The sequence below is a fragment of the Gadus chalcogrammus genome, chromosome 11 (genome assembly GCF_026213295.1).
Source record: "Gadus chalcogrammus isolate NIFS_2021 chromosome 11, NIFS_Gcha_1.0, whole genome shotgun sequence".
Taxonomy (NCBI): Eukaryota; Metazoa; Chordata; class Actinopteri; order Gadiformes; family Gadidae; genus Gadus; species Gadus chalcogrammus.
In genome coordinates, this window is record NC_079422.1 from 23,759,534 (window position 1) to 23,782,537 (window position 23,004).

General features: G+C 47.9%; 2 protein-coding genes across 2 annotated transcripts in view; both read right to left on the reverse strand.

The window, feature by feature from the left end:
• Positions 1-18,077, reverse strand: part of LOC130392351 (rapamycin-insensitive companion of mTOR-like) — a 27,492-nt gene extending 9,415 nt beyond the window's left edge. Inside the window, exons 1-31 of the mRNA XM_056602840.1 lie at positions 17,997-18,077; positions 17,830-17,877; positions 16,600-16,697; positions 15,204-15,268; positions 14,650-14,781; positions 14,204-14,267; positions 12,929-13,055; positions 12,359-12,528; positions 11,972-12,039; positions 11,005-11,072; positions 10,819-10,901; positions 9,476-9,563; positions 9,219-9,309; positions 9,028-9,094; positions 8,791-8,871; positions 8,321-8,421; positions 7,997-8,162; positions 7,578-7,679; positions 6,503-6,549; positions 6,066-6,201; positions 5,294-5,493; positions 5,042-5,168; positions 4,567-4,731; positions 4,174-4,250; positions 3,939-4,017; positions 3,740-3,849; positions 3,500-3,587; positions 3,129-3,221; positions 2,917-3,023; positions 2,250-2,479; positions 140-1,340 (exon numbers count right to left, since the gene is read on the reverse strand). Coding sequence (XP_056458815.1) covers positions 140-1,340; positions 2,250-2,479; positions 2,917-3,023; positions 3,129-3,221; positions 3,500-3,587; positions 3,740-3,849; positions 3,939-4,017; positions 4,174-4,250; positions 4,567-4,731; positions 5,042-5,168; positions 5,294-5,493; positions 6,066-6,201; positions 6,503-6,549; positions 7,578-7,679; positions 7,997-8,162; positions 8,321-8,421; positions 8,791-8,871; positions 9,028-9,094; positions 9,219-9,309; positions 9,476-9,563; positions 10,819-10,901; positions 11,005-11,072; positions 11,972-12,039; positions 12,359-12,528; positions 12,929-13,055; positions 14,204-14,267; positions 14,650-14,781; positions 15,204-15,268; positions 16,600-16,697; positions 17,830-17,877; positions 17,997-18,045 — 4,328 coding nt within the window. The 5' untranslated portion in view covers positions 18,046-18,077. The remainder of the gene's footprint in view (positions 1-139; positions 1,341-2,249; positions 2,480-2,916; positions 3,024-3,128; positions 3,222-3,499; positions 3,588-3,739; positions 3,850-3,938; positions 4,018-4,173; positions 4,251-4,566; positions 4,732-5,041; positions 5,169-5,293; positions 5,494-6,065; positions 6,202-6,502; positions 6,550-7,577; positions 7,680-7,996; positions 8,163-8,320; positions 8,422-8,790; positions 8,872-9,027; positions 9,095-9,218; positions 9,310-9,475; positions 9,564-10,818; positions 10,902-11,004; positions 11,073-11,971; positions 12,040-12,358; positions 12,529-12,928; positions 13,056-14,203; positions 14,268-14,649; positions 14,782-15,203; positions 15,269-16,599; positions 16,698-17,829; positions 17,878-17,996) is intronic.
• A 704-nt stretch (positions 18,078-18,781) lies between these two features.
• On the reverse strand, positions 18,782-22,973 carry c11h5orf34 (chromosome 11 C5orf34 homolog). The gene is made up of 11 exons (XM_056601419.1): positions 22,414-22,973; positions 22,190-22,279; positions 21,705-22,100; positions 21,345-21,589; positions 20,678-20,779; positions 20,203-20,323; positions 19,960-20,051; positions 19,798-19,867; positions 19,607-19,704; positions 19,303-19,349; positions 18,782-19,099 (listed from the first exon to the last, which is right to left on the reverse strand). Exons 1-11 carry the CDS (start codon positions 22,615-22,617, stop codon positions 18,912-18,914), a joined length of 1,653 nt encoding a protein of 550 aa, XP_056457394.1. The 5' UTR covers positions 22,618-22,973; the 3' UTR covers positions 18,782-18,911.
• Between the last annotated feature and the right edge of the window lie 31 nt (positions 22,974-23,004).

Sequence of the window (23,004 nt, forward strand, 5' to 3'; positions counted from 1 at the left end):
AAACCAAATGAGATTTGCCAAATAAGAAAAGAAAAGGTATGAATCCCGTTGTTTTAAAGACAAACAGCCACACACTGAACCCACTCTGCCTCGCTAACCTCCGGGTGCCACTCACTCATCGGGGGGGGGCGGGGCCTACCTGCGCGGCGTGAGCCGGGAGTCCAGGCTGCCCGTCTTCATGGTGATGGTGTCGGTGAACAGCACGTCCTTGGCGGGCGACGCCAGCGCCTCGCTGTGCGACATCGACGGGTGGATGCGCTGCTGCTGCAGCCGCTTCAGCGTGGCGTAGCCCAGCGCGTCGCGCGGGCTGGTGTACATGAAGCTGCAGTCCGCCAGGCTCTTGATGTTGGCCACCGACGGCGACTTGAAGGAGTGCGCCCGGCGGGGGAGGGTGTGCGACGAGCCCGGCGGCACCAGCGCCACGGCGCCGGCCTTGGGCTCGTCGTGGTCGTCGTGGCCGTCGTGGTCGTCGTCGTGGTGGTCGGGGTCGTCCGACTCGGGGGACTGCGGCGACAGCAGGGTCAGCAGCGTCTTGTCCGTCTTGGCCGACACCACCGTGTTGAGGCTCACGCAGTCCGCCGAGTCGGGCTGCTCGGGGTCCGCCTGCTCGGGCCCCCCCACCGTCTCCCGGGACGGGCTGGAGCTCATGGAGCTGATGCCGCTGGTGGTCGTGTCCGTGTTAAAGCTCTGGCTGCGGCTCTTGAACTGAGTCCCGCCCCCGCCGCCGCCCCCCCCTCCTACTCCTCCTCCTCCTACAGTGGAACCGCCCCCGCCAACGCCGCCGCCGCCGCCGCCGCCATCCGCCAGTCGCTCCCGGCTGCTCTGCTCCCGGTCTCGGCCCCCGCCGCCGCCGGCAGGGGGGGGGTCCCCGGCCGCGTGCCCCGCCCCGAGGACCCCCAGCACCAGGCCCCCGGACGACCCGCCTCCCCGGGTCAGCCTGCCCTCGGACAGCTGCTCCTCCGAGTCGCCCCGCGTCCCCACGAAGGACGTCTCCAGGCTGACGGTGGGGCTCTTGGGCACGGCCCGGCCGTTGAACATGGGCGTGAAGACGTCGCTCTGGCTGGAGCTGAACACCGAGGGCTCCGTGACCGTGCGGTTCCGCCGCATGCCCATCTTGAGCTCCGTGGGCGTTTGGGAGCCCGACGGCATCTTGGGGTCGCTGGTGGAGCGCAGCTTCTTGCTGGGCAGCGACAGGGAGTTGATGAGGCGGTTGCGCACGAAGCGCGTGGAGGCCAGGATGGTGAAGGGGCTGCGCTCCTTGGCCGGCTTGCAGCGCAGGTAGCTGGACTCGTCCAGGTGCTCCAGAACCTCGCACTTGTCGTCGTCCATGATGTACATGCCTGCGGGCGAGAGGCCAACACAGACCTTAAGAAATGTCCTTAAGTGGATGCTTTTTTTTTTTATGATTTTTTTTTTTTTTAAATAGTCAAAACTAATTATTAGTAACAAATAACTGAAACTAACTTGCCCTATGACAATTTTTACTGGCTCTCGCTCAATGATTCAGTCATTATCAGCGTTTGAGCATAAAAACAAGGACTTTTGGTACTTAACATGTTTAATCATTAATTTGAACGAAGACAAACAAGACAAACGGAACAATCCCCCCTGCAGACAGCCATTTACGTACCACACTGGAGGATTTAAAAATAGTATAATGCAAAATATACATTTATCTTTCTTTTTGTAGCATAGGGCCGATCGTGTGCTAGTGGGTTGAAAAGTTGAACGCTCCTGACGGGATATTCAACTGGTCATGGACCCTCAGCCAACCATTACTGTCGAACCCTTCCATACTTCTGCATGAGCCAACCAAACACGCTGGTCCAACAATTAGATGTAATAGAACACGTAACGCAAATCGCAAAGGCTGCGATTAAAAAAATGTAAAAAATTGATTGAATGACTTGTTACCGTTACTGACTGGAATCAGTACGATTTATATTTATTTTTCTTTTAAGATTCTATAGTTAAATAAAGATGTTATAATATCAATTCATCTCAACACATCGGCCTGGCCTAAAGGAAACAGCAGTTTATAAGCTGACCGCTTCCAATGTTGTGTTGGTCATACTAAAGAATGATTTATTTCCTTTTTTGTGAATAATACAGAACATAAGGAACTTAATGAATGAAAAAAAAAATCGCATTTTAAATGGCCATCGCAATATTGGTCAAAAATAAATCGCAATTCGATTATTTTGCCAAATCATCAAATCGCCAAAAAACAATCCATCCACGCGACTCACTGGGCTGCGACTCGCTCTCGCTGTTGTGGCGCGAGCTGGTGGACTCGGAGTTCAGGCTGAGCGTGCTGGGCACCGAGGACAGCTCCGAGGTCAGCATGGCGTCCACCTCCTCGGGCGTCACGGGCCACTGGGTTCGTCGGCTGTGGCGCACCGCGTCCCAGCCGTGCTGCTTCAGCACCTCGCAGCCCTGCCGGGTCTTGGAGATCACCCCCAGCACGTACACGCACGTCCTGCACACACACACGGACACACACACGCACACACCAATATACTCAGATGTCTGCAGTGGAGGTAGTGGTTGGGAAACTAAACCTGGGACAAACCCATCACACATGTTGTATGATCCGTTTCTATAACCTTTTTAAGCTCATGATCATCATAAATTGATAAATCCAAAAAACGAAACTTAAAGAGCCCAGAGTAGACAAACCGAATGCGGGTCAAACCATGTGGGAGATTTACAAAACCAATCTGTTATGCTGGTGTCGGAAACTGCGTGGGGGGGATGGAAAAATATGGTGTAGGTTGGCGATGTCGACTAAGCGCGATCCGACGACAACAACAGAAACTCAGAAAACCCCTCTCTCTTCTTCTCGTGCCTCCCACACGGCGTAGGTCGTCACAACAACGCACGTCATGACCACGGGCGTTCACCGCAGGCTCTTACCCCCGTATGGACAGCACCTCGCAGTGCTGCGCCATGGCCAGGATGTCAGGAATGACGTTCTCCTCCTGCAGGAGATTCAAGCCCCAGTTGGAGGAGCCGATGTTGGCCTGCAGGGGCAGAGAGAGGGGGGGCTCCGTTAGATCTCTCTCCGCCGCGTGCGGTGACACACAGGGTGGGTGTGAGGGAGGTGGTGAACACAAACGGGTACCGACCAGTGCCCAGAGTGCCGCCTTCAGATGTTTGATGCCCTCCCAGGTGTCCAGCATCGGGGAGCGGACCGTGTAGCTGAGGTCTGGAACCACACTCTGAGGAGGAGGAGGAGGAGGAGAAGAAGTGGAAGGAGGAGGAGGAGGAGAAGTGGAAGGAGGAGGAGGAGTAGGAGAAGAAGAAGTGGAAGGAGGAGGAGGAGGAGGAGGAGGAGGAGGAGGAGGAGGAGGAGGAGGAGAACATCAGGAAGTAGTTAGCTTTACGTTGTCATCAACCCGCCTCAGTTATTTTCTGCGCCAAAATAACCTAAGCTAAATCCTGCATGACATTAGTGTAAATGCCGTTGGGGGGGGGAGGGGAGCGGTTTTGTGGGTACCTGGACCTCCAGCAGGTGGCAGCCTGTCTTGTCGTGGACCAGCTGACCGTACAAGTGCACAGGGAGATAGACGTTTGGTCGTTGTAACCTAGAGTCATGAAAAGGGGAGGACGGGTTAAGCAAAAGGTCTCAAACAAAAGAACTCAGGGGACGATTAGTGCAGTATGTCCCCTAGCAGCAAGCGGTCTGAAGAGCAAGGTGCTGGCTGAGGGGTGAGCTCCTACACCCTCTCTCCCTCACCTTTGGTTGCTGCGCCTGACGTAGTTGTCTCCGTCGACCGGCTTGCGGTACGTGGTCAGCGCCTCGTTGAGCTGCTCCTCGATGAGGTCCACGTACTTCAGGTTGTACTCCTGCCACAACACAGGAAGCCCGTGTTTAGAGTCCCACCACAGTCTCAGACGCGGTCGTCTTGAGCGGCGGCTGTAAACAGGGGTCTTACCTTCTGCCATCGGTCCAGCTGTTTGCTCACATAGCCCCTCTCGTTGAGGTAGGAGAAGCCCTTGGGTATGGACAGGAACCTAAACACGCGAGGGTGAGAGCGTATCCGTTAACGCTGGGTCACAAGCCCTTTCCAAAGCAGTCACTTCCAAGACTTTGTGGACTAGCGACTGAAAGGATGTGGTTGTTGTCATCGTGTTGTTGTGATTGTGTGGTGTGGCGCGGAGTGGACCGACCTGAGGAGTAACAGCAGGCCCTTGTCCCCCAGGTGGGACAGAGCCGGTTTGAGCTGGATCAGAGCGTGGAGGTTGGCCTGTGAACCAGCAAGACACGCCAGGTTAGACAGAACACGCATACACACACACACCGGCATGAATAGCAAAGTGGAACAATGTACAATCTACCAGCTGACATACAAAGCTTTTCTTTTTTTTATCCAAACACTGAGCAGTGCTGACCATGTCTGTCTCCCCACACACACACACACACACACACACACACACACACACACACACACACACACACACACACACACACACACACACACACACACACACACACACACACACCTCGCTAGCATCATAAAGCGTGATTGTGTGTGAGTGAGTGAGTGTGTGCGGGCGTGTCACCTTGTCCTCGCAGGCCTCGTCGAGGATGTCAAGCGCCTCCATGGACACGGCCTTGCTGTGGTCGTGGAGCTGGGTGACCAGCAGCTCCATGCCCCAGCTGCTGAAGAACTCCACGCCCGCGCGCAGCAGCACACGCAGGTGCTTGGTGGCGTACAGGCGGCCGATCTGTGGGGACAAGGCAGGGGGCGGGGGGGGGGGTGAGTCCGGTCCATAGAGTGGGATAGAGCGGACAACAGGTTTATGGATCTGGGAGTGAGAGGGAGGGAGTGTGTGAGATAGTGGGAGAGTGTGTGAGTGTGTGAGTGAGTGGGAGTGAGTGGGAGAGTGTGTGTGTGAGTGAGTGGGAGAGTGTGTGTGTGTGTGTGAGTGAGTGAGTGAGTGAGTGAGTGAGTGAGTGAGTGAGTGAGTGAGTGAGTGAGTGAGTGAGTGAGTGAGTGCTTGCTAGCGTGGGTGGGTGGGTGGGTGCGCGGCCTACATCGGTGGCTGCGGTGAGGATCTTGGAGAGGATGACTCTGGACAGGCCGTCGCGGCTGTAGTCCAGAGTGGAGACGGTCAGCTTGAGGACAGCGTCCTGGTTCTTTAACGAACACAGATTCAGCAGGCTGCAAGGAAGTGAAACGGAAGAAGAAAATAAACTTCACTTGACAATAAAGTCATTTATTTATAAAAAAAATTTGAAAGACGTCTATTTTAATTTTTTTGGTGTGGGCCCGCCCTCCCGACCTACCACTGAAACAGGCCGCACTTCTCCAGCAGCTTGACGCCGTGCGGGTTGGCCGAGAGCGTCCCCAGGAAGAGGAAGTAGTGTTGGCTGAGGGTGGTGATGAGGCCGTTGCTCTGCAGGCTCCTCTCGGGCTTCTGCCCCGAGGACAGCGACAGCCAGGCCACCATGTCCTTCACCAGCTCCTCCAGGTAGCCCTGGCCCTCCTGCTCACGTCGACGGGGGGGGGGGGGGGGGGGGGGGGGGGGGGGGGGGAGAGCATCTCGGTTAGGGGGCAGGGGGTCACTTGACTATAGGGCACCTTTATTTGAACCACAATAACTACCTCATAACATTGCGAAGATTATTTTCTGTATAATCTAGTCTGTGTATATATGTTGTGTGTATTTGTTGTTGTCTTATTGCACTATTATTATGTTACGTTATATGTTTGTTGTCGGCTTTTTGCACCATTAGGTTATTATTTTATGTGTTGTTTGGGTAATATATTAATAGCGCATTTGGAGGATGGGGAAACGCAATTTCGGTCCTCTATATATAACTTGTTGCATGGTCGTTCTGACAATAAAGTTCACTTTGACTTTGACTTTTGAGGGTACCGTGATCAACAAAGGAACCGTCATGTCCACCATGTAAAGGTAGGGTGTGTGTGTGTGTGTGTGTGTGTGTGTGTGTGTGTGTGTGTGTGTGTGTGTGTGTGTGTGTGTGTGTGTGTGTGTGTGTGTGTGTGTGTGTGTGTGTGTGTGTGTGTGTCTGCGGTGGGACGGCGCTCGCTCACCTCGCCGGACTCCATGAGGAACTCTATGAACTGGCAGCCCACCACGGTGAGGTGCCGGGCCCGGGAGTGGTCCAGCTCCAGCCCCGCGTACAGCTTGCTGCTGGGCTTGTAGAAGTACAGGAGCCGCCGCACGAACCTGGAGGCAACGCCACAGAGAAGGGTCTTTTTAGATGGATAATAGATCGATCATTTTAATCATCCTTTGCAGGAAACGACAGTGACACTGGAGCTTCAAGACAGACAATCACCGCACAATTCCTCCGATAGCTTCCATACTTAAAAAGTAAAAAATGCAATAAATAAATACTAAAATAAAGTACAAAGTTAGTATTGTGCATGGTAAAACCATAGTTTAAGGTGGAAGAACAGGCAGGAGGTGGGTTTAGGGCTAGATGGGGGGGGGGGGGGGGTGGTGCTGATGGAGGGGGCCGTCTTACTTGTGCATCTGCTCGTCTTTGTTGTTCCTGAGGTTAACATTTGGCCACTGAGGGAAGAGACAAACGTTATCATGTGAGGAGTGAACACACAGGTCCGCACATGGTCGAACTTCAGCAACGTGAGAGCATGATAACCGGGCGTCTGGTCGTAACGCAACGGGGGTACGGATGAACCATTTGGGGAAATAATCTAATTATGCGATAATTTTGACCAATATCGCGAATGTGATTTAATATGCGATTTTTTTAATTCATGAAGCTCCTTTTGTTGTGTATTATTCACTACAAAAGTAATCATTCTTTAGCATGACCAACACAACATTGGAAGCAGTCAACATATAAACTGCCCTTTCCTTAAAAGCCAGGCCGAGGTGTTGAGATGAATTTATACTACAACATCTTTATTTAACTTTTGAATTGTAAAAGAAAAATAATAATATATATAAAATTTTATAATTGCAGCCTTTGCAATTTCAATATCAAGTTCTATTACATCACGATTTCGATTTGAATTTGATTAATCGTTCAGCCCTAAGCATGGGTGCAAAGACCGAGCCTTTATGTGTTCTGTCCCTCAAATCAAAGAGCACTACTGCAACGTGACATCCACCTTGATGAGGCAGATCACTGATCGGGGACTTGACGAGTGGGGCTGCACGCGTAGCTCTAGCGGTTCCAGGCTACAGATAACTCAGCTTCAATTTTTATTTGAATAAACGTTGAAGTCTTCTAAATGCTTTACTTTTTACAAAGTTTGTTAAACTCCAGTTGAATACAATAGAATGGTCTGTTCACCAGTTATTATTGAAAAAAAAAGTTTTTTTTTTTGTCTGAAAAAGTAGTTTTTTTTTTGATGATTCATCCACAGAAGTTTTGCAAATCGGTTGGTCGATAAATACCCCTCTAGTGGACATTTAGTGTAAGGACCCCTTGTAGCGTAGGCTGCACAATTGAATACGGTTTGCAACATGGTTGCATTGTGTGTGCCAAAGGATTCAGACAAATCACACAGAAGCATAATGAGGCCTTCAGCTACAGACGAGTTCAGGTTATGAGGCGTCGAGTGAAGGCCCACCTTGAGGATGGTGGCGATGAGCAGCCAGTTCCACTCCAGGTTGTGCTTGTGGTTGAGAATTTGGCTGTCTTTTAGGTTCGTCATCAGAGCCTCTTCCGTGTCCTACGCACAATAAAGAAAAACACAAATAAACAAAAAGAGACGCCTTCATGTTGTACAAATAGTGATGCATCAAAATGATTATTTGTGTTACATTAACTGTTGGAAGCCAAATTTCATAAAAAACCGCAGTAATATATAATTCAGTATTGTACAATGGCTACAATTAATAAAATACAAAATTACTTATTACATAAGTGATTACATAATTTCTGTTTTTAGATCAAATATCATCCATTATGTTTTGGGCTGTTTTTCAGCTAAACGTTAAATGAAATGTCCAAAAGTAGGCCATCGTCTGCCGTGCGTCTGCCACGTACCTTGATGGCGTAGATGTCTCGGTGTGCCCGCGTGTGCGTGTCCCTGCGGCTGTGCGCCGACAAAGACTTGCGGATGATGTGGTCCAGGTACAGGCTGCAGGGCTTCAGTCCCTGCTTCTTCTTCTCATGGAAGCGCTTCAGCTGGTTGACCGCCCCGCTCGCTCGACTGGAACAACACGGCACCGGCAGATATGAGTGGCAGGGCCTGAGATATTCTCTCAGATAACCATCGCAGAGTCTGACACGGTTAAGTGCAGGAAGGCAGGAAGCGTTTGTGATGGGAAACAGAACTCGTTTGTGCTTCCGTGCCATGTCCGAACTCACTGTCTTTTCTCCGGGGCGATGTCGAAGGAGGCTGCCATGTTGATGAGGGTGGGGAGACAATGCAGGTGATGGCTGTGGGAATGAGGCAGGATAGTGTTGGCCTGCACAAGACAAGGGTGGAGAAGAGAAATTTTTTTTTTTTTTTTTTTTTTTTTTTTTTTTTTTAAATCAGCCACTGATATTACCTTGCAGCTGAGAGGAGCAATAACACACACCAACTGATCATTATTGGCCGATATAAGCTAAACATGTGAAATGACTTCGGCCGATCAATAAGAAGATAGCTTTTTCCAGGAGGCAATCAAGTGACTTCCACCATCATCCATAATATATTAAAAGGTTATTCATTGTTCTGTCTTTTAAATGAGCCTTCTGGCCTATATTTCACTGTTTAATGTAAATGAAATCTGTGATTAGTATCGCCCTGAAAATTCGGATTATTGCATCCCGTAACACCAACGTTCCATTACCATGTGCAGGAGTTCTCCCAGGAGAATGGTGGCTCTGACAGCAAGCTGGTCCTCACTGCTGGTCACCACTTCAACCAGACCCTAGGACGGTGAGGGGAAACAGCAACATGAGCAAAGATAACCAAGATAAGAAGTGCATCCGTAAAGATATAATGGACAAAAACCAAGACACTGGCCATCCCCGTTTGGCTATGAGAACCGGCACATACTGCAGGCTGGCAGAGAGCATCAACCCACCTCCAACAGGCCCCCAGTGATGAAGGCCGACAGCACCAATGCAAGATAGTTGTCCATCAGGTCAGGCCTGAGCACAAACAAACAAAGAATTAGCAATGGACTTGAACAAACACACAACCGCTTCGACCATAGCAGTGGCTATGGATGCTATTCTCAGCGCTAGCAGAGCCTTGGCAGAGAGAGGGGCACACCTGGAACGAGCCCGGTGAGGGAGTAGGACCTTGGCCTCAGCGGCCACGAAGCCATCGGAGAGTCTCCAGCTGTCCTGGCCCCTGCTGGGGTCTTTGGGGGGGAGAGGAGGAGGAGGAGGAGGAGATCAGTACGACCCATGACACCCACACAGAGACCGACGCGACACGCAATGCAGAGCGAGGCTGGGATCAATAGGAAACTAGCTAGATGGTGTAGCAAGAGGTGCAATCTGAAAGTCATGGGCGTTTCGACTTACCAACACTATGCAGAGCTTCTGTGAAGTCTTGGGTTGCAATAGGCAGAGGAAGCCGGAATATCTCGTATAAGACCTCGAGCAAGCCTTTCTGTAGGGGGGAAATAACATTCAGGAGCCGGTCAGCTTAACCATTTACACACCGTTTTACCTATACAGGCAGAGCCAAACTGAAAGTGTTACAAGGTGAACTAAGCAGTAAAAATGACAAACGTTTAACTAATTGTACACCCGTTTCCTTCCTTTAAAGCGGCAATACTCCTACACACTGCTTAAAGTACATTTCATCATTTCAATTCGGATGAAATATTACTCTCCTCCCACACACGGCTGTGATTGCAATCATTCCGCAACTTCGTACTGTGACCGTGTCACCCTACAACGGCTGACCTATAATTGACTCCCGTGTGTTGCACTCTCTAATCACATTGTGATTGGTGGCTGACACCAACGTTCCCTAGACATGCATTATGATTATTTTCACCTTTTCCTTACTCTACATTCGCTCTTCTTATTATGCTCAAACGCCGAGATTGACTGCTTGCATTGTATAATTCCTAAACAAAATTGTCCCGGAAAATATAAATAACACTCCACATAAAACATAACCTTCTATACCAGTTAGTTATAATTGGGTAAGCCTTTGCAAGAAGTCTCTTAGGAGGACCTCAAAGAAATCTCTCTTCCTCTACTGACAATATAACCATGAGATCTTAACACTACCCCCATGACTTATGGCCCGCTTCCCCTCGGTCCCTGTATAGACTAACTCAATCCTTTTAGATGGTGTCACCCCAACCTCAGCCCGGCCTGGTTTCACAATGAACCGCTCATCAACTCAAGAGACTCAGTATTTGAATTGACAAGTTACTATGCTCCTGGCCTATACTGCTGAGAATGAGAATCACGTACACCCGTTGCCTCATCGAAGACGCTTGGTAGTTCGCTGCCTGTATCTTCTCTTGATCATGTTCTATTAAATCAAATGCTTTGGTGTCAAGAAGTGTCTTAAAATTACTTTTTTCCTCAATGATGCAACCCCTTTATGATTCAAAGACATCATAGCTGTGGCAAATGTACTCAGATGTTGCTTTCCGGAGGTTCATCTCACTGAATTCATTGGCCTCCGTCTCAAGTGGGGGAAAAACTGCTTGGTTCATGTGAAATGTAAAATTCCATCACTACATCAAGGAGAAAATGAAAATGAATTCTAGTTAATATTACTGACTCGCAGAAGTTTGCGGCTGCAACACACCTCTCCTTTGATGTTTTATGATCAAACAATAACACCAACTGCCACCACCGCATTCATCAAAAGAGCCGAGAAAGAGTTAGCCATTACTCACCCTAACTTCCATGTTAGGTATGCTGAGTAAGCCAATCAAAGACTGGATTCCAGAATTCCCGGCCTTGCATAGGTTGATAATCCCTGGAATCACAAACCAAGACAGAAAAGCAGCAAGAGTCAAACCACACATGAAATCCCATAACATGCGTTTAAAGTGTAAGTGTGTGAATCATAAGACACGTACCGGACCAGGAACGGAACGCTGCTACTATGGCCATCCGACTGGACAGGAAGCGGGAATCCCGATCCTCCCTGAGGAGAGACCGACACACACATCAACCGGTGAAAACAAAACGTTCATTGAAACACAAGAACCAACACCACAGTAGGGACAACAACATCATCTTAAAAAAACATAATCGTTTATCTGTGTCAGAAGAAAGCTCGCGATTTTTTGATAAAAACCTGGAACTGACTTCATTGCATATCTGTAAACAAAGCACGTAAAGCAATCCTGACAAAAACATTATAATCATGGCTGTTGAACTGCAATGTCATTTCATAAACAATCACATTGAAGAGCTATTTTTAGGGAGGATTTAACACAAGGAACTATCAACGCCATTCACCGGTCGGCACCAACACTGACCCTACGGTCACACCACAAGCGTCCGTTGACGGATGGGGGCTTTATGACGTATCCATGTGTTTTCCCGGGTTGTATTACAAAGGCGATTTCATTGGACAGTGTATTTACGTATAGGTGCATAACGCGATGTGATGGGCCGACAGATCCATCGCTGCCTAAAAAGTTGAACATGTCTCAACTTTTTGACGCGGGCAACAGAGCCGACGGAACAGATGGACCCACAATGCATTTCGAGAGCGCCCCATGCAAAGTCAATGAGATCCGTCGACTAGGGATCGACCGATATGGATTTTCTACGATACAGATACATTTTCATCAGCCTTAGCCGATGACCCGATACGCCAATACCGATTTTCATGAACCGATATTTGGAGCCGATACTGCTTTTGAAACAAAAATCGGCCGATGCCGATAAACGTAAAAATCGCAAATATCAGCTGATAATACCGGTCGGACACTATCGTTGACGGACGCATGTAGTGTGAATGTGAGGGGACAATCCCAAATCGACCACCTCACGCCGAGCCCCCACCATGCACTCTCTCGAACACACAACACTCACTTGAGCTGCCCTTCTGACGTGTCTGCGTTGTGGCGGTAGTGGAAATCCGTGAATGGGGCCAGGATTTGCTGCAAAGCAAAAGACATGTTCGCAAATATTGACTCAATTGAATAAAGTAACACTCGGGGTTAACACAGAGGGCTGTAAGCAACGCTATAGACATCTCTATTAATATAGACATCCTGCTATTGGTATCAAATGCCATCAATGTAGCTATCGTGGCTTGGTGTTTATGGGATGTCTCAATCTGTTTCCTTACACTGATAGCCGGTTTAGAGGAAAGGAAAGTGTGAAAAAACCTCTGTGTTAATCCCAGACAGAAAAAACGAACCCCTTGTGCGGGCATTAGCATACATTTTACGCTAGCATGGTCGTGCACGCGCGTACCTCGAGTTCCACGTCCGCGCGCACGTACTGGCGTGTCTGCGGGTGGTTGAGGAGGTGGAGGATGGTGGTGATCAGCGCCTCGTTGATGCGGCTCAGCCGACAGTCGATGACGCTCTTGAGGATAGTGCTGAGGCCCCCTCGCTTGGCCACCACCTCCGGGTTCTTCAGGGCTGCGGACACCGTTGACGCGTTTCATAGATTAAGACTCGGACGGGGATCCCTCGATCGCAGAAATAGTACAATACAGGCGACCGCAGCTAGCCTGGGTGTACCCATGCTGCCTTGCACGCGATCTCGATATGAGGTCTGGCGTTAGCCAGGCTAGACCACAACGCTACTTCCCCAAACGAGCATTCAGCATGAGAGGGCATGAGGCGATTTACTTGAATTCAGTTCCATCAAAGTCAAACAGAACCTTGAATGTTTCTAATTATTTTCCTTTGGTTCTTAGCCTGCTTATGACCTGTGTGCGTACGAGGCCTTCCACCACTGGAACTACACACAGCTTCCCAGTTGTGCTTGTGTAACAAAACTGTCTCTCACTTACAGATGTGCGACGTCTCTACTCACCCAGCTCGCAGACGATGGCGATGGCGGCGCGGACCATGCGGTCCCGCTCCTGCAGTCCGTCCGTTCCCACGGCGATCAGGGAGTTGGCGACCGAGGTAGGGAAGAGCATGGCGTTGACCGTGATGATCTGAGAAGAGAGGGTTCAGGGGCACCAAGGTGAAGGTGTCTTTCACTTGAATAAAACCAGGATTACGGGTCGAATTCATGGTAGTAAGAGTACACTATAATACAGTCGTAGATGTCGTAGTTGTACGCCTCTTTAATTGTCTATTCTTTACCTTGATTTCCTGATTTATTTAGAATTGGTTGAAAGGTACTAAAACTGAATATTTACATCTAGGGCGTTTAGTAGACGCTTTAACCCAAAGAGACTTACAATGAGTATATTTGTCAGAAGAATGAGGACTTGATTTCACTGAAAGGATTGTTAAGAAAAAGTGATCCCAATATGTTTTAGTACACCTTATGCCACGTTTCCACTGCAGGGTACGGTTCGGTTCGCAAAGGTGCGGTACGGATTGCGTTTCCACAGCCGAAAGTGGGCGTGACCCGGACTGAGCCGTACTCTTTTTGCCCTCGTCTTCAGTACTCCTCTGTTGGGGTACTGAGACGCCTGAAAGGGTGCCGGAAAATTCGAGCTACACACCCCCTCCGTTAATTGGTCGACAGAATCGTCACTTCCAGGCGACGTGGGGATAAAAACAAACAGACAGCAGCCTCCAAACTTTCGTCAAATAAAGCTTGCATTCGGAAGTTGATTAACTGCCATATGAAAAGCATAAAGGCCAGGAACTGTTGCTGGACGACTTCCATGGCAGCACTTGGTTTAATGTGTCGCGTTCAACTTTTCCATTGTTTTTATTGAGCAGGCTACACTCTGTCGCGCTGCTATGATGTCACGATGTTTATGTAGCTGCCGCGGCGATCGACATCCGGCCTACCATAAAGGGTACTGTCGGCGGTGGAAACGCGACCTCGGAACTGAGCTGGGCTATACCGCCCCCTCCCTACCGGACTGAGGCGAACCGAACCGAACCGCACCCTGCAGTGGGAACGCGACATTAAAGAGTTCCATGATTAAAGTGACAATATCCTGAATCATCTGTATTTTTTCCAGGATAATCCTGACATGACATTATCACGTTGTCCCGTGCCTACTCCAGAGTTGAGTGTGCTTATGCTCTGTCCACTAAACCAGCAGGCTGGCCCGCATGGAGGTGGGAACAGCTAGATAGGCTGTCGGGAGATTAAAGATTAAGGTGGATTTAATCTCACCTTTCGGACGAGCCTCAGAGCCTGGGTCCTCTCGCCCTCGTTGCTCTGCTGGATGTCGATGCACCTGATTGGACACAAATCATCAACACTTCACCTTCACCATCCCCGACAAACCACGCACCACAGTCATGATAACATCCACCAACCCATCAGCCTTCATCAGAGAAACCAGACCGTTTCCTCTGTCAACTGGCAACACAATAAAGCTGAATAATTTCTGATGATGTTGATAAGGATTTACTGCTTTTAGATGATCATCGTTACCTGAATTATGATTTGTGTATTGTTATGTTTTGTGTCTTTCTGTGTGGATCCCAGGAAGACTAACTCGCCCCACTTTTGTGACAGCTAATAAGGATCCTTCTAACCAATAAAACAATAAACAAACAACAATGGACTGGTCACGGTGAACCCAAGGAGGGCGCTCTGAGAGGGGGGTTCCTCACCTGGCTATCAAGTAGTCCACCTGCAGCCTGAGAACCTTCTGCAGCACGCTGGTGTCTCTGATCAGGTAGCGCAGAGCCCGCAGCCCAGCCGCGCGCACCTCCTTCGCCTCGTTCAGGAGAGCCAGCCGCAGGCTGGAGGACCAAGAGCACAGAGCGGTCAAACAGCCACCCCCAGACACACACACACACACACACACACACACACACACACACACACACACACACACACACACACACACACACACACACACACACACACACACACACACACACACACACACACACACAAGCACACAGTCAAGGCTGTATGGTCTGCTTCAGCAGCTTGACCATTGACCAATGGCCATCTTTCAAATTGTTGAAGTTTGTGGCATTTGAAGAACATGCTCAATACACAACAATTATGATCTGTTATTTATTATTAACGATTATTTACAACCGTCCTGAGGTTTCTCAATTGTTGTTAGGGTAGGTGAGGAATTAAACGAATGGGCAAAATGCATACGCTACAATAGCAGTTTGAGGAAGTTCTGACTTGACAATACACTACTTACCAAATGATAATTTCTTCGTACGTAAACCCAAATTTCTCCTCATGGTGGCCGATGCTGCATAGCAGCTGCAATGATAAAAGAAAACGGATTGGGATTTGTCCAACATGGCCTCCCGCTCAATGCCGACCCTAAGGGTGTTGCGGTTCAATGAAACCTACTCTGAATCCTATTCCCACTAAACACGTGTTATGACTATACTTCGGAACAATGATTGGACCTGCCTGGTCATGTGAAACTTGAGGAAAGACCATAATCATTATAACAATAGCTTTCTCAACTTGACCTTTCATCTTTTTATAGAGTCGGATGGGTTGGCTGAGAGAGAGAGACACAGAAAGACGGCATCTCCCTTGTGCCAGAGCAGAAAGAGAGGGGGCCTGACAGCACAGGCAGCAGTGCGGTGCTGGAGGGGGGGGGGGGGGGGGGTGCTGTTCCAATGAGTAGTGTGAGGGAGGGGGGGGGGGGGGGGGAGGGAAGCACTCTCTGTGACACTTTCCATGGGATTAGCTCACCCTCGGTGTCCTGGAATCCTAATATGGAATCAGTAGCCTGGCGTTCAAACTCTCACACATAAGGCAGGCATGCAAGCACGCTCACAGATCGAGTGTGAATAGTTGTAAACAAGACTGTCAGGTGTATTTACAACAGAAGCAACGCTTAACAAGTACGACAGCCTGATGCCCTGCTGCTGTCATGAAATGCAGTCACTGTGTTGCGGTTTGCAGCATTCGGACATTGTTCTTTTGTATCTGGCAGCGAGTAGCTGAATTGGAACTCATCATTTATACTGTTTGGGAATTGTATTGTTGTTTGCAGGTAACCAACAATATAATATGTCCGGTGAATTTTTTCTAATAAGATCTATAAACATTATGTAATAGTAGATACAACATAAAGTAAACCCCTCATTTGCTTCCAATGTGCACAGCACAATTATTCTGCAAAGGAACAACTGAATGACATCATAAAAAACACAACGCTATAGGAATTCAAAAGAGTAAAGCGTACACCATCATTGATATCAAGGAAGCTCCACAACACCGATAAGCCTTCAAGCCCTGGTCCCTACCATGATGGGACTACACATAATGCAGACTTAGCACATTAAACCTCTTCAAGCAAAAAAAACGCTGCTCCCGACACACACACACGCACACTCAAGAGCTCAAGCTCACTCAGTGTCAGCTTCACAATGACACACCGCCATGTTGACAGCTACAAGCCAATGAATGCGGTAACAAGTAGGAGAAGATGGAACACGCCCGACAGTCGCTTGATCTGTTCCTGTGTGATGTACCGCTGTATGCAAAGCTTGCTATACTAGGATGTCCACCTCCAGATCCAAAACACACAATGAACAAATAAGTCAAGCAAATTAGTTCTAGCAGCAACGTACCTTTATGAAGTTGTTCAGGTGGCCCAGTTTTCGCATGTTACTGACTCCATGAGGCTTGGCCACATTTTGTAGGATTTCACGGAAGTTGTCTGATGGTTCTGTGTGGGGGGGAGGGGAGATAAATATTTATATCTATGCATACATCTGTATGTGACTAGTGTTTAAATCATAATTTACAGATATTGTTGTGCAGAACCAGGGAGGAGGGGGGCTGGGGCCACTGAGCTAGGCGATTTCATCTTCTTCTTTGTTGGGATTCATACCGAGACAGTTCGACAAACAAAGGGTTTATGTCGGAATATTTTTGGTGAATGAATGACTGGTTATGTAAACCTCCCTAAACAGTGTCTATATGCTGGTAATTCGTTTTCCAGAGGCTAGACACGAGACTAGGAAGGTTTGAGGTCTGAGGTCCTAGCATGCATCCGATGTGCATCCGAGAGCGCTTCGTTTTACCAAAAACAAATATTGTAACTATGCATTTCAATGTTATGTATACAGTATGTACGAGTCCATACATCTACATCTCTGGGAATGTCATTCAATTTTGTGACTTGTATGTCCCGGAGGATGGATCGAGTAGTCGTAGCGTTACACGCTAGATGCGATTAGGCTACATGCATTTTTATACTAAATCAATAACATTATATCTTCCTAGGAATAAATCATTCAGTTGGTCACATTCATGACATCTGACAGCTTCATTAACCCCCCACTGTTAAAGACGATCCAGGTCTGAGATGACAGGACTCTAGGCTGTGCAGCCAGTGATGCTATTGTGGTTCATCTTGACAGACTGTGTGTCAACAGTCTCATTAAGAGCCAGGGATGTGTCCCCTCCTTCCCACTACTATTGGCTAGCGGTCGCTACACCAAAACACCAATACAACCGGCTAATACACCGCTTTCCAACCTTCAACTCATCCCAGGATCGCTCAAAATTGACGATCTCGCCGTGTCGCAAATCAAAACAACAGATCGTCGACATAGCTCGGTAGCATTTGCAGCTAGCTGAGGCTAACTTAGCTTGTTAGGTTAGCTGGGCTAATGCCGTGTATGTGGTCTTAGCCTGCTATGGCACTGCTATACAACAGTGAGGCGAGTCTGACGGGATGGCAAATGACATGACATGATAGGGCAGCACGGTGCATCACTTCAGTAGGGGTTCGTTTAACAGACTGTGCTCATCCATTTTGAGCAGTAATCGGCTGTGATGAAGCCTCTGCTCACCTCTGGTCAGATCCAGCGGTACGTTCTCCTCCCCGCTGTCATTCCGACCTGTCAAAAGCACACGTAACCGACACTGTGAGCAGACACGCAGGGGTCATCGCGTACTTAAGAACCTCTATTTTATAGTGAGCATGGTAAAAATGGCAGTACAAGTTGTACACGCTTACCTCGTAGCCGAAGACTTCGGATAGGACGGCCGCGGAAGCTGGCCGCCATGTTTCCAGGTACACACACACAACACCGGAAACTTCGTGACTTCTCGCGACAAATGCGGGGCCCTGCAGTCCGCCGCTGGTTGTCGAGGACCTCCCATATGGCAGATCTCGGATCAGTTCTGTCGTCTAGGATCAAGCCCTGATCCCGTTGCACTAATGCCTTTTTCCAATAGAGAAACATTAGACAACTAATGATCCTAAAACGGTGTCTAACTCTCTCTCTCTCTATTAAATATAATGTATTATACAAATAATTCTGTAATTGTTCCTGTCTTTTAGTTTAGGTGTTATTGATATTTTTTGTTTTTAGTGAATATATAGTATATAACTGGAACCATACAAATAATTATCCCATATAAACCCAACAATGCTCTTTTCCTGATCAACTGTTTTGATAATATCGTGTAGTTAAATGGAGAAAATACTGTATTTTTTTTTCTGTGTCTACACTAGAGAGCACCAGAGAACATTGAAGTATCTTTAGGTGAAAGGATGCACACTGCAGTTTGGTGTGGAAAATATCATGCACGTGAACCAAGTGCATACTGTATTCTGTATAATTCAATAGCATTAACTTTTTACAGTACAGGGACACCACATTATGAAACCACCCTCTACAATCTAAGCAACTGCACAGGACCTGTTTTCACAGTGGAAGAATGCGCAAACCAAGAAAAAAAACAACTTAATTCCAATAACACAGAAGACAGAAAAATAGAAAAATGTGTACACTGAATTAGAAAAAAGCTTAATTTTTATTGATGAATGCATAATTACTTAACACAAGTTCATCCCCAAGTTTTTGAATTACCCTGTCTGATACAAAACTAGGAACATTTACTCCCCATTCTTAGAAGGCATTGGGTTTTAATTCAGTGTTGCAGCTGATATAACGGCATCAATGTCCTGTATGGCTTTAGATGTTCTCTGGAGGGCCTCTGCGATATAGGTCTCATCCACGGGTTCACTGGCTGTCTGGGTGGTTCCAGATCCACAACGCGGGACTGCAGAGCCTTCCCCCCAAACCCCCGGCACCTTGCTGTTCTCCAACAGAACTGAAGGCGTGACATGAAGGAGAAACCTTTTGGCTACGCAGTCTCCGTCTCCTCGTGCGTCACGACAGACATACTGAAGCCGCTGACAAGCCTTCAGATTCAAAGCATGCGACAGAAGAGGGGTCTGGTAAGCTACGTGGGAGTGACAGACGAGACAGATTGTGGTTTCTATTATCATGCAATGGTCGAAGACTCAAGGATACAGTTGAAGCGTTTGATCTTCTCCAGTTCAGCAGACACGATGTCGGACCTTAGAGGAGAAGGGAACTTCAGTACATATTTCTTAGGGATATTACATGGACATTCTCCATAAGCTTTCGATCAACTTTTACACTTTAGGCGGTGGAAGGATACCCCCAAACAGATTTTAGATATCAACGTGTCAAAAGCTCACAATATCTCACAAGTAGTAGTTTATAAAACAAAAAATATATAGTGTATTTATCTATAAATATATATAAAGTTTGAAACACAATAAAGCCTGTAGGTCGATAAAACACTGCCTACCTGTTATGCTCCATTTGCGGGAGGTCAAAGTGAGGGTCAAGTGACACTGAACTTGGCAGGTTATCCTCAAACGTCTCCCACTCAAAATGATTTCTCTCCTGTACAGAAAAACAATATACATTAAATTCTAAACAAACAAATATAAGCACAGTGTGTATTGACTTGAACAGAGATGGGACAAGGCCTCTGACCGGGTCCAAACAGCTCGGCATGACAGGCAGCAACAAGGAAACTCTGGCCTGGTTGTAACAAGTGAGGATTCTGGTGGACAGAAATTTAGATTCAGAAACAAATCATGAGAAGTCCATAAATCGTCGAGTCATCATATCCCATTGAAGGCGGTGGTGGCTCACCTGCTTGCACGACTCACAATGGACCTTATGGAGTACACCTGCCCAGGTACATCAGGGGGTAGACTGTTGACAAGGTAGGTGATCTCTTTGACCTGCAATACAATCGTCAAATTAATGATGTACATTTTTTTGTCAGTCATCTATGATTAGTAATGAGGGAAACATAATACTCTGTGTAATTACAGTGCACTCCTAAATAACATGCGGTGTGGCAGGATGCCAGCATGATAAAGTGAAACTCACCTGCCCTGACTGAGAATCGTCCTTATAGTGAGTGAAATAGCTGCTGAGGACGTTGTTAGATCGGATGACTGATCCATCTCCGGGGGAAACCTCGATGACTGATATAGAACCGCTAAGTAATCTGAAAGGTGTGACACGAAGGGGAAGCAATGGCATATTCGCTCTCTTAATTTTGGCGTGTTTCACACCTACATATTGTTTAAAATACACAGTGTTGCATAGCAGCTTAGCCTGGCTTTACTAGCTAAAATATTCTCACTTCAAATATTGATGCAAACAAATGTAACAATGCAATACTTTTACAGAAGACAATAAGACGATAAGCAGATAATCAAGACAAATAGAACCGAATCATGATCAAAGGAAACACAATAATATGAACTCACGCATAATAGTTGTACTTTCTACAGCTACTGTGTTATCAATGAATAAATGACAAAATATAAGATACACCAAACACAGCCCACATACAAACCTGTAGATCACTCCTTGACACCACATGACCGTGGTCAGCTCCCCAGGGAAGTCTTGCTCCTGATATTCATCAACCTGGGCCAGGGGGAACTTCACCTTCCACCTGACACACATGACGAGTACTTTCTAAATAACTGAAACTACACATATAACAGGTGAATAGAGTTACTGCTATTACTAATCTACATTTCATGATGACGTTACTTAATACTGAACGGCCTTACTATGCAACACTTTTGTCCCTGTTCATGGGGACATGTTGATATTATATGAATTATGCTAATGTAAACTTATTTCATTGTATTCCATCAATGCAACCAGAGGACAGCTCCTTCATAGAGATTTGTTGACCTACAGTCAGCTTGTTAAATATATTGTACATCTTGGGTATTATTGTGTCATTGTGTTACTTTGTGCCATGATTTTTACTAATTGATATATGCCTTACTATAATTTGCTACTGGAACATGTGCAAGTGCTCTCTTATCCTAATTTAAGAAGAAGGCAAGGAGCGGGAGGCCCGAAACAAGACCAGACAGACCATTGCGAGGAAGCTAAAACAACTCAGGCAGCGCTGGGGAGCTGTGGGGAAGACGGCCGGAGACGGACGGAATCGGAGGGGCTTTGTCGACAAGTGAGTCACCTCCATTAGTGTCAGTGTGTCGTACCTGTGCTGGTGAGGCGAGGGACATCGGAGGGGCAGCGCCTCGGGGACGGGACACCGCCTGTGCCCTTCGTCCGACGCTTCCGTCAGGACGTTCTCCTCGCCCGCCCCGTGATGTCCGGGAGTCGCCCCGCGGCGTGTGGCCCAGTGGTGGCGAGCGACAGAGAGAGGGTACCGCCACATGGGGGCAACACAGGAGCAGGAGTGATGCTGGACCACCAGCGTGGTACACAGGTACATGTCCTCTGACTTGGATGGGAACAGGGCGATAGATTGGGACGAGAGGCTGGTAAGAAGTCATGGTGAGAGACAGAGTTGGTTCACCACCATGATGACCGTGGGTTACTGTTAGTGCATGCTCTACCTTGGGCAGAGAAGGGCTGCTGCCGTTACCCTGAGGAGAACACGACCTCGGTCGGCTCAACTTCATTCTCGTCATGTCCTTTGGTTTGTCAACGTGACCGCTGATGTTTTGGAGACCCACCCTCTGGTCTGTGTGAAATGACGGTTCGCTCTGCGGCGTCAGCCCCCGTTGTTGCAACGTCGGAGCGGTGGCGGGGACCGTGCTGTGTGCGTTGCGCCCCGGATCGGGCTGACTGATGCTGCATAGAAACTCAACCGAGAAGTCCTCTCCTGAAGCGGACAAGGTGAGGGTGGCCCTCCCCTCCAGGGACCTGACCTTGGTGTCCCCGCCAGGGCCATGCTCCGCGTCACAGGAGATTAGGGGCCAATCCGCCTCCGAGTTGACACTAAAGAAAGGCTGCAGAAAATAGGAACTAAGTGTACATTTCCGAATAACCAGTTTAAGCCTAATGATTTGCATGGTGGGGGATTACCAGAATGACTCACCTTTCTATCAACAGCTGGAATAAGTTCATTTGGAAGATATGGCCGTGAAGCGTATTTATTCCTGAACACCAATGCACCTTGTATTAGTTCCTACAAAATCAAGACAATTAAGACATATTGTATTTGAGCAAGTACTGTATTTTAGATGCATCTGTAGCATACTGAATACTGATATGACCAAGATCGACGGGTATATAAAATAAATTATGATAGATAACCAGTACTTTGTAGGCGCTGATGGCGAATCGTGTCCTCTGTCGAACTTGTTCGGTCGCCTGCATAGGATGCACGGAGGGGTCGGGGGCTTTCACCATCATGAACTCAGAGCCGCAGGGGGACACGTTCAGCGTCGATCCGTCATGATATCTGATATACACCGACTCGTCTTGATACATGACCATCAAACAGACACTTGTGTTGGTTGTCATCCTAGAAATGTCTAGTAAAAAGTTTGCTCGCTCTGATTATCAACTGTTGTTGTTGTCTTCGTCATTAGGACGCGACGAATGCTGGCGCTTTCTGGCGCTTATTTCTCAGGAAGTAGAAACACTGAACGCTTAGCCATATCAAGGGTGATAATGAGCCGATGTTCAGATTAACATGTATATGGTTATTAAATAAGGTTAGGCATGGTTTGGCTTCGGAAAGGTGTTGCGTTTGGTATGATCTGAGCAGAGATCGCGGGTTTGTCGGCCAGCATATTAGCAACCATAGATATATATAGAACACATATCTATGTTAGCAACCATATCTGATCTCCATGGCGACCCATCAAGAAACTACGGGAACCCAAAAGTTGAAAAGTAATTCTCGCA

What these genes read in the sequence shown, in the direction of transcription:
- c11h5orf34 (XM_056601419.1), bottom strand. Translation starts at nt 22,617, where the DNA reads ATGACAACCAACACAAGTGTCTGTTTGATGGTCATGTATCAAGACGAG. An exon ending in TCGCCATCAGCGCCTACAAA is followed by an intron (nt 22,280 to 22,413) that starts GTACTGGTTATC and finishes TTGATTTTGTAG; the next exon opens with GAACTAATACAAGGTGCATT. An exon ending in GAAGATCAAACGCTTCAACT is followed by an intron (nt 19,100 to 19,302) that starts GTATCCTTGAGT and finishes TCACGCCTTCAG; the next exon opens with TTCTGTTGGAGAACAGCAAG.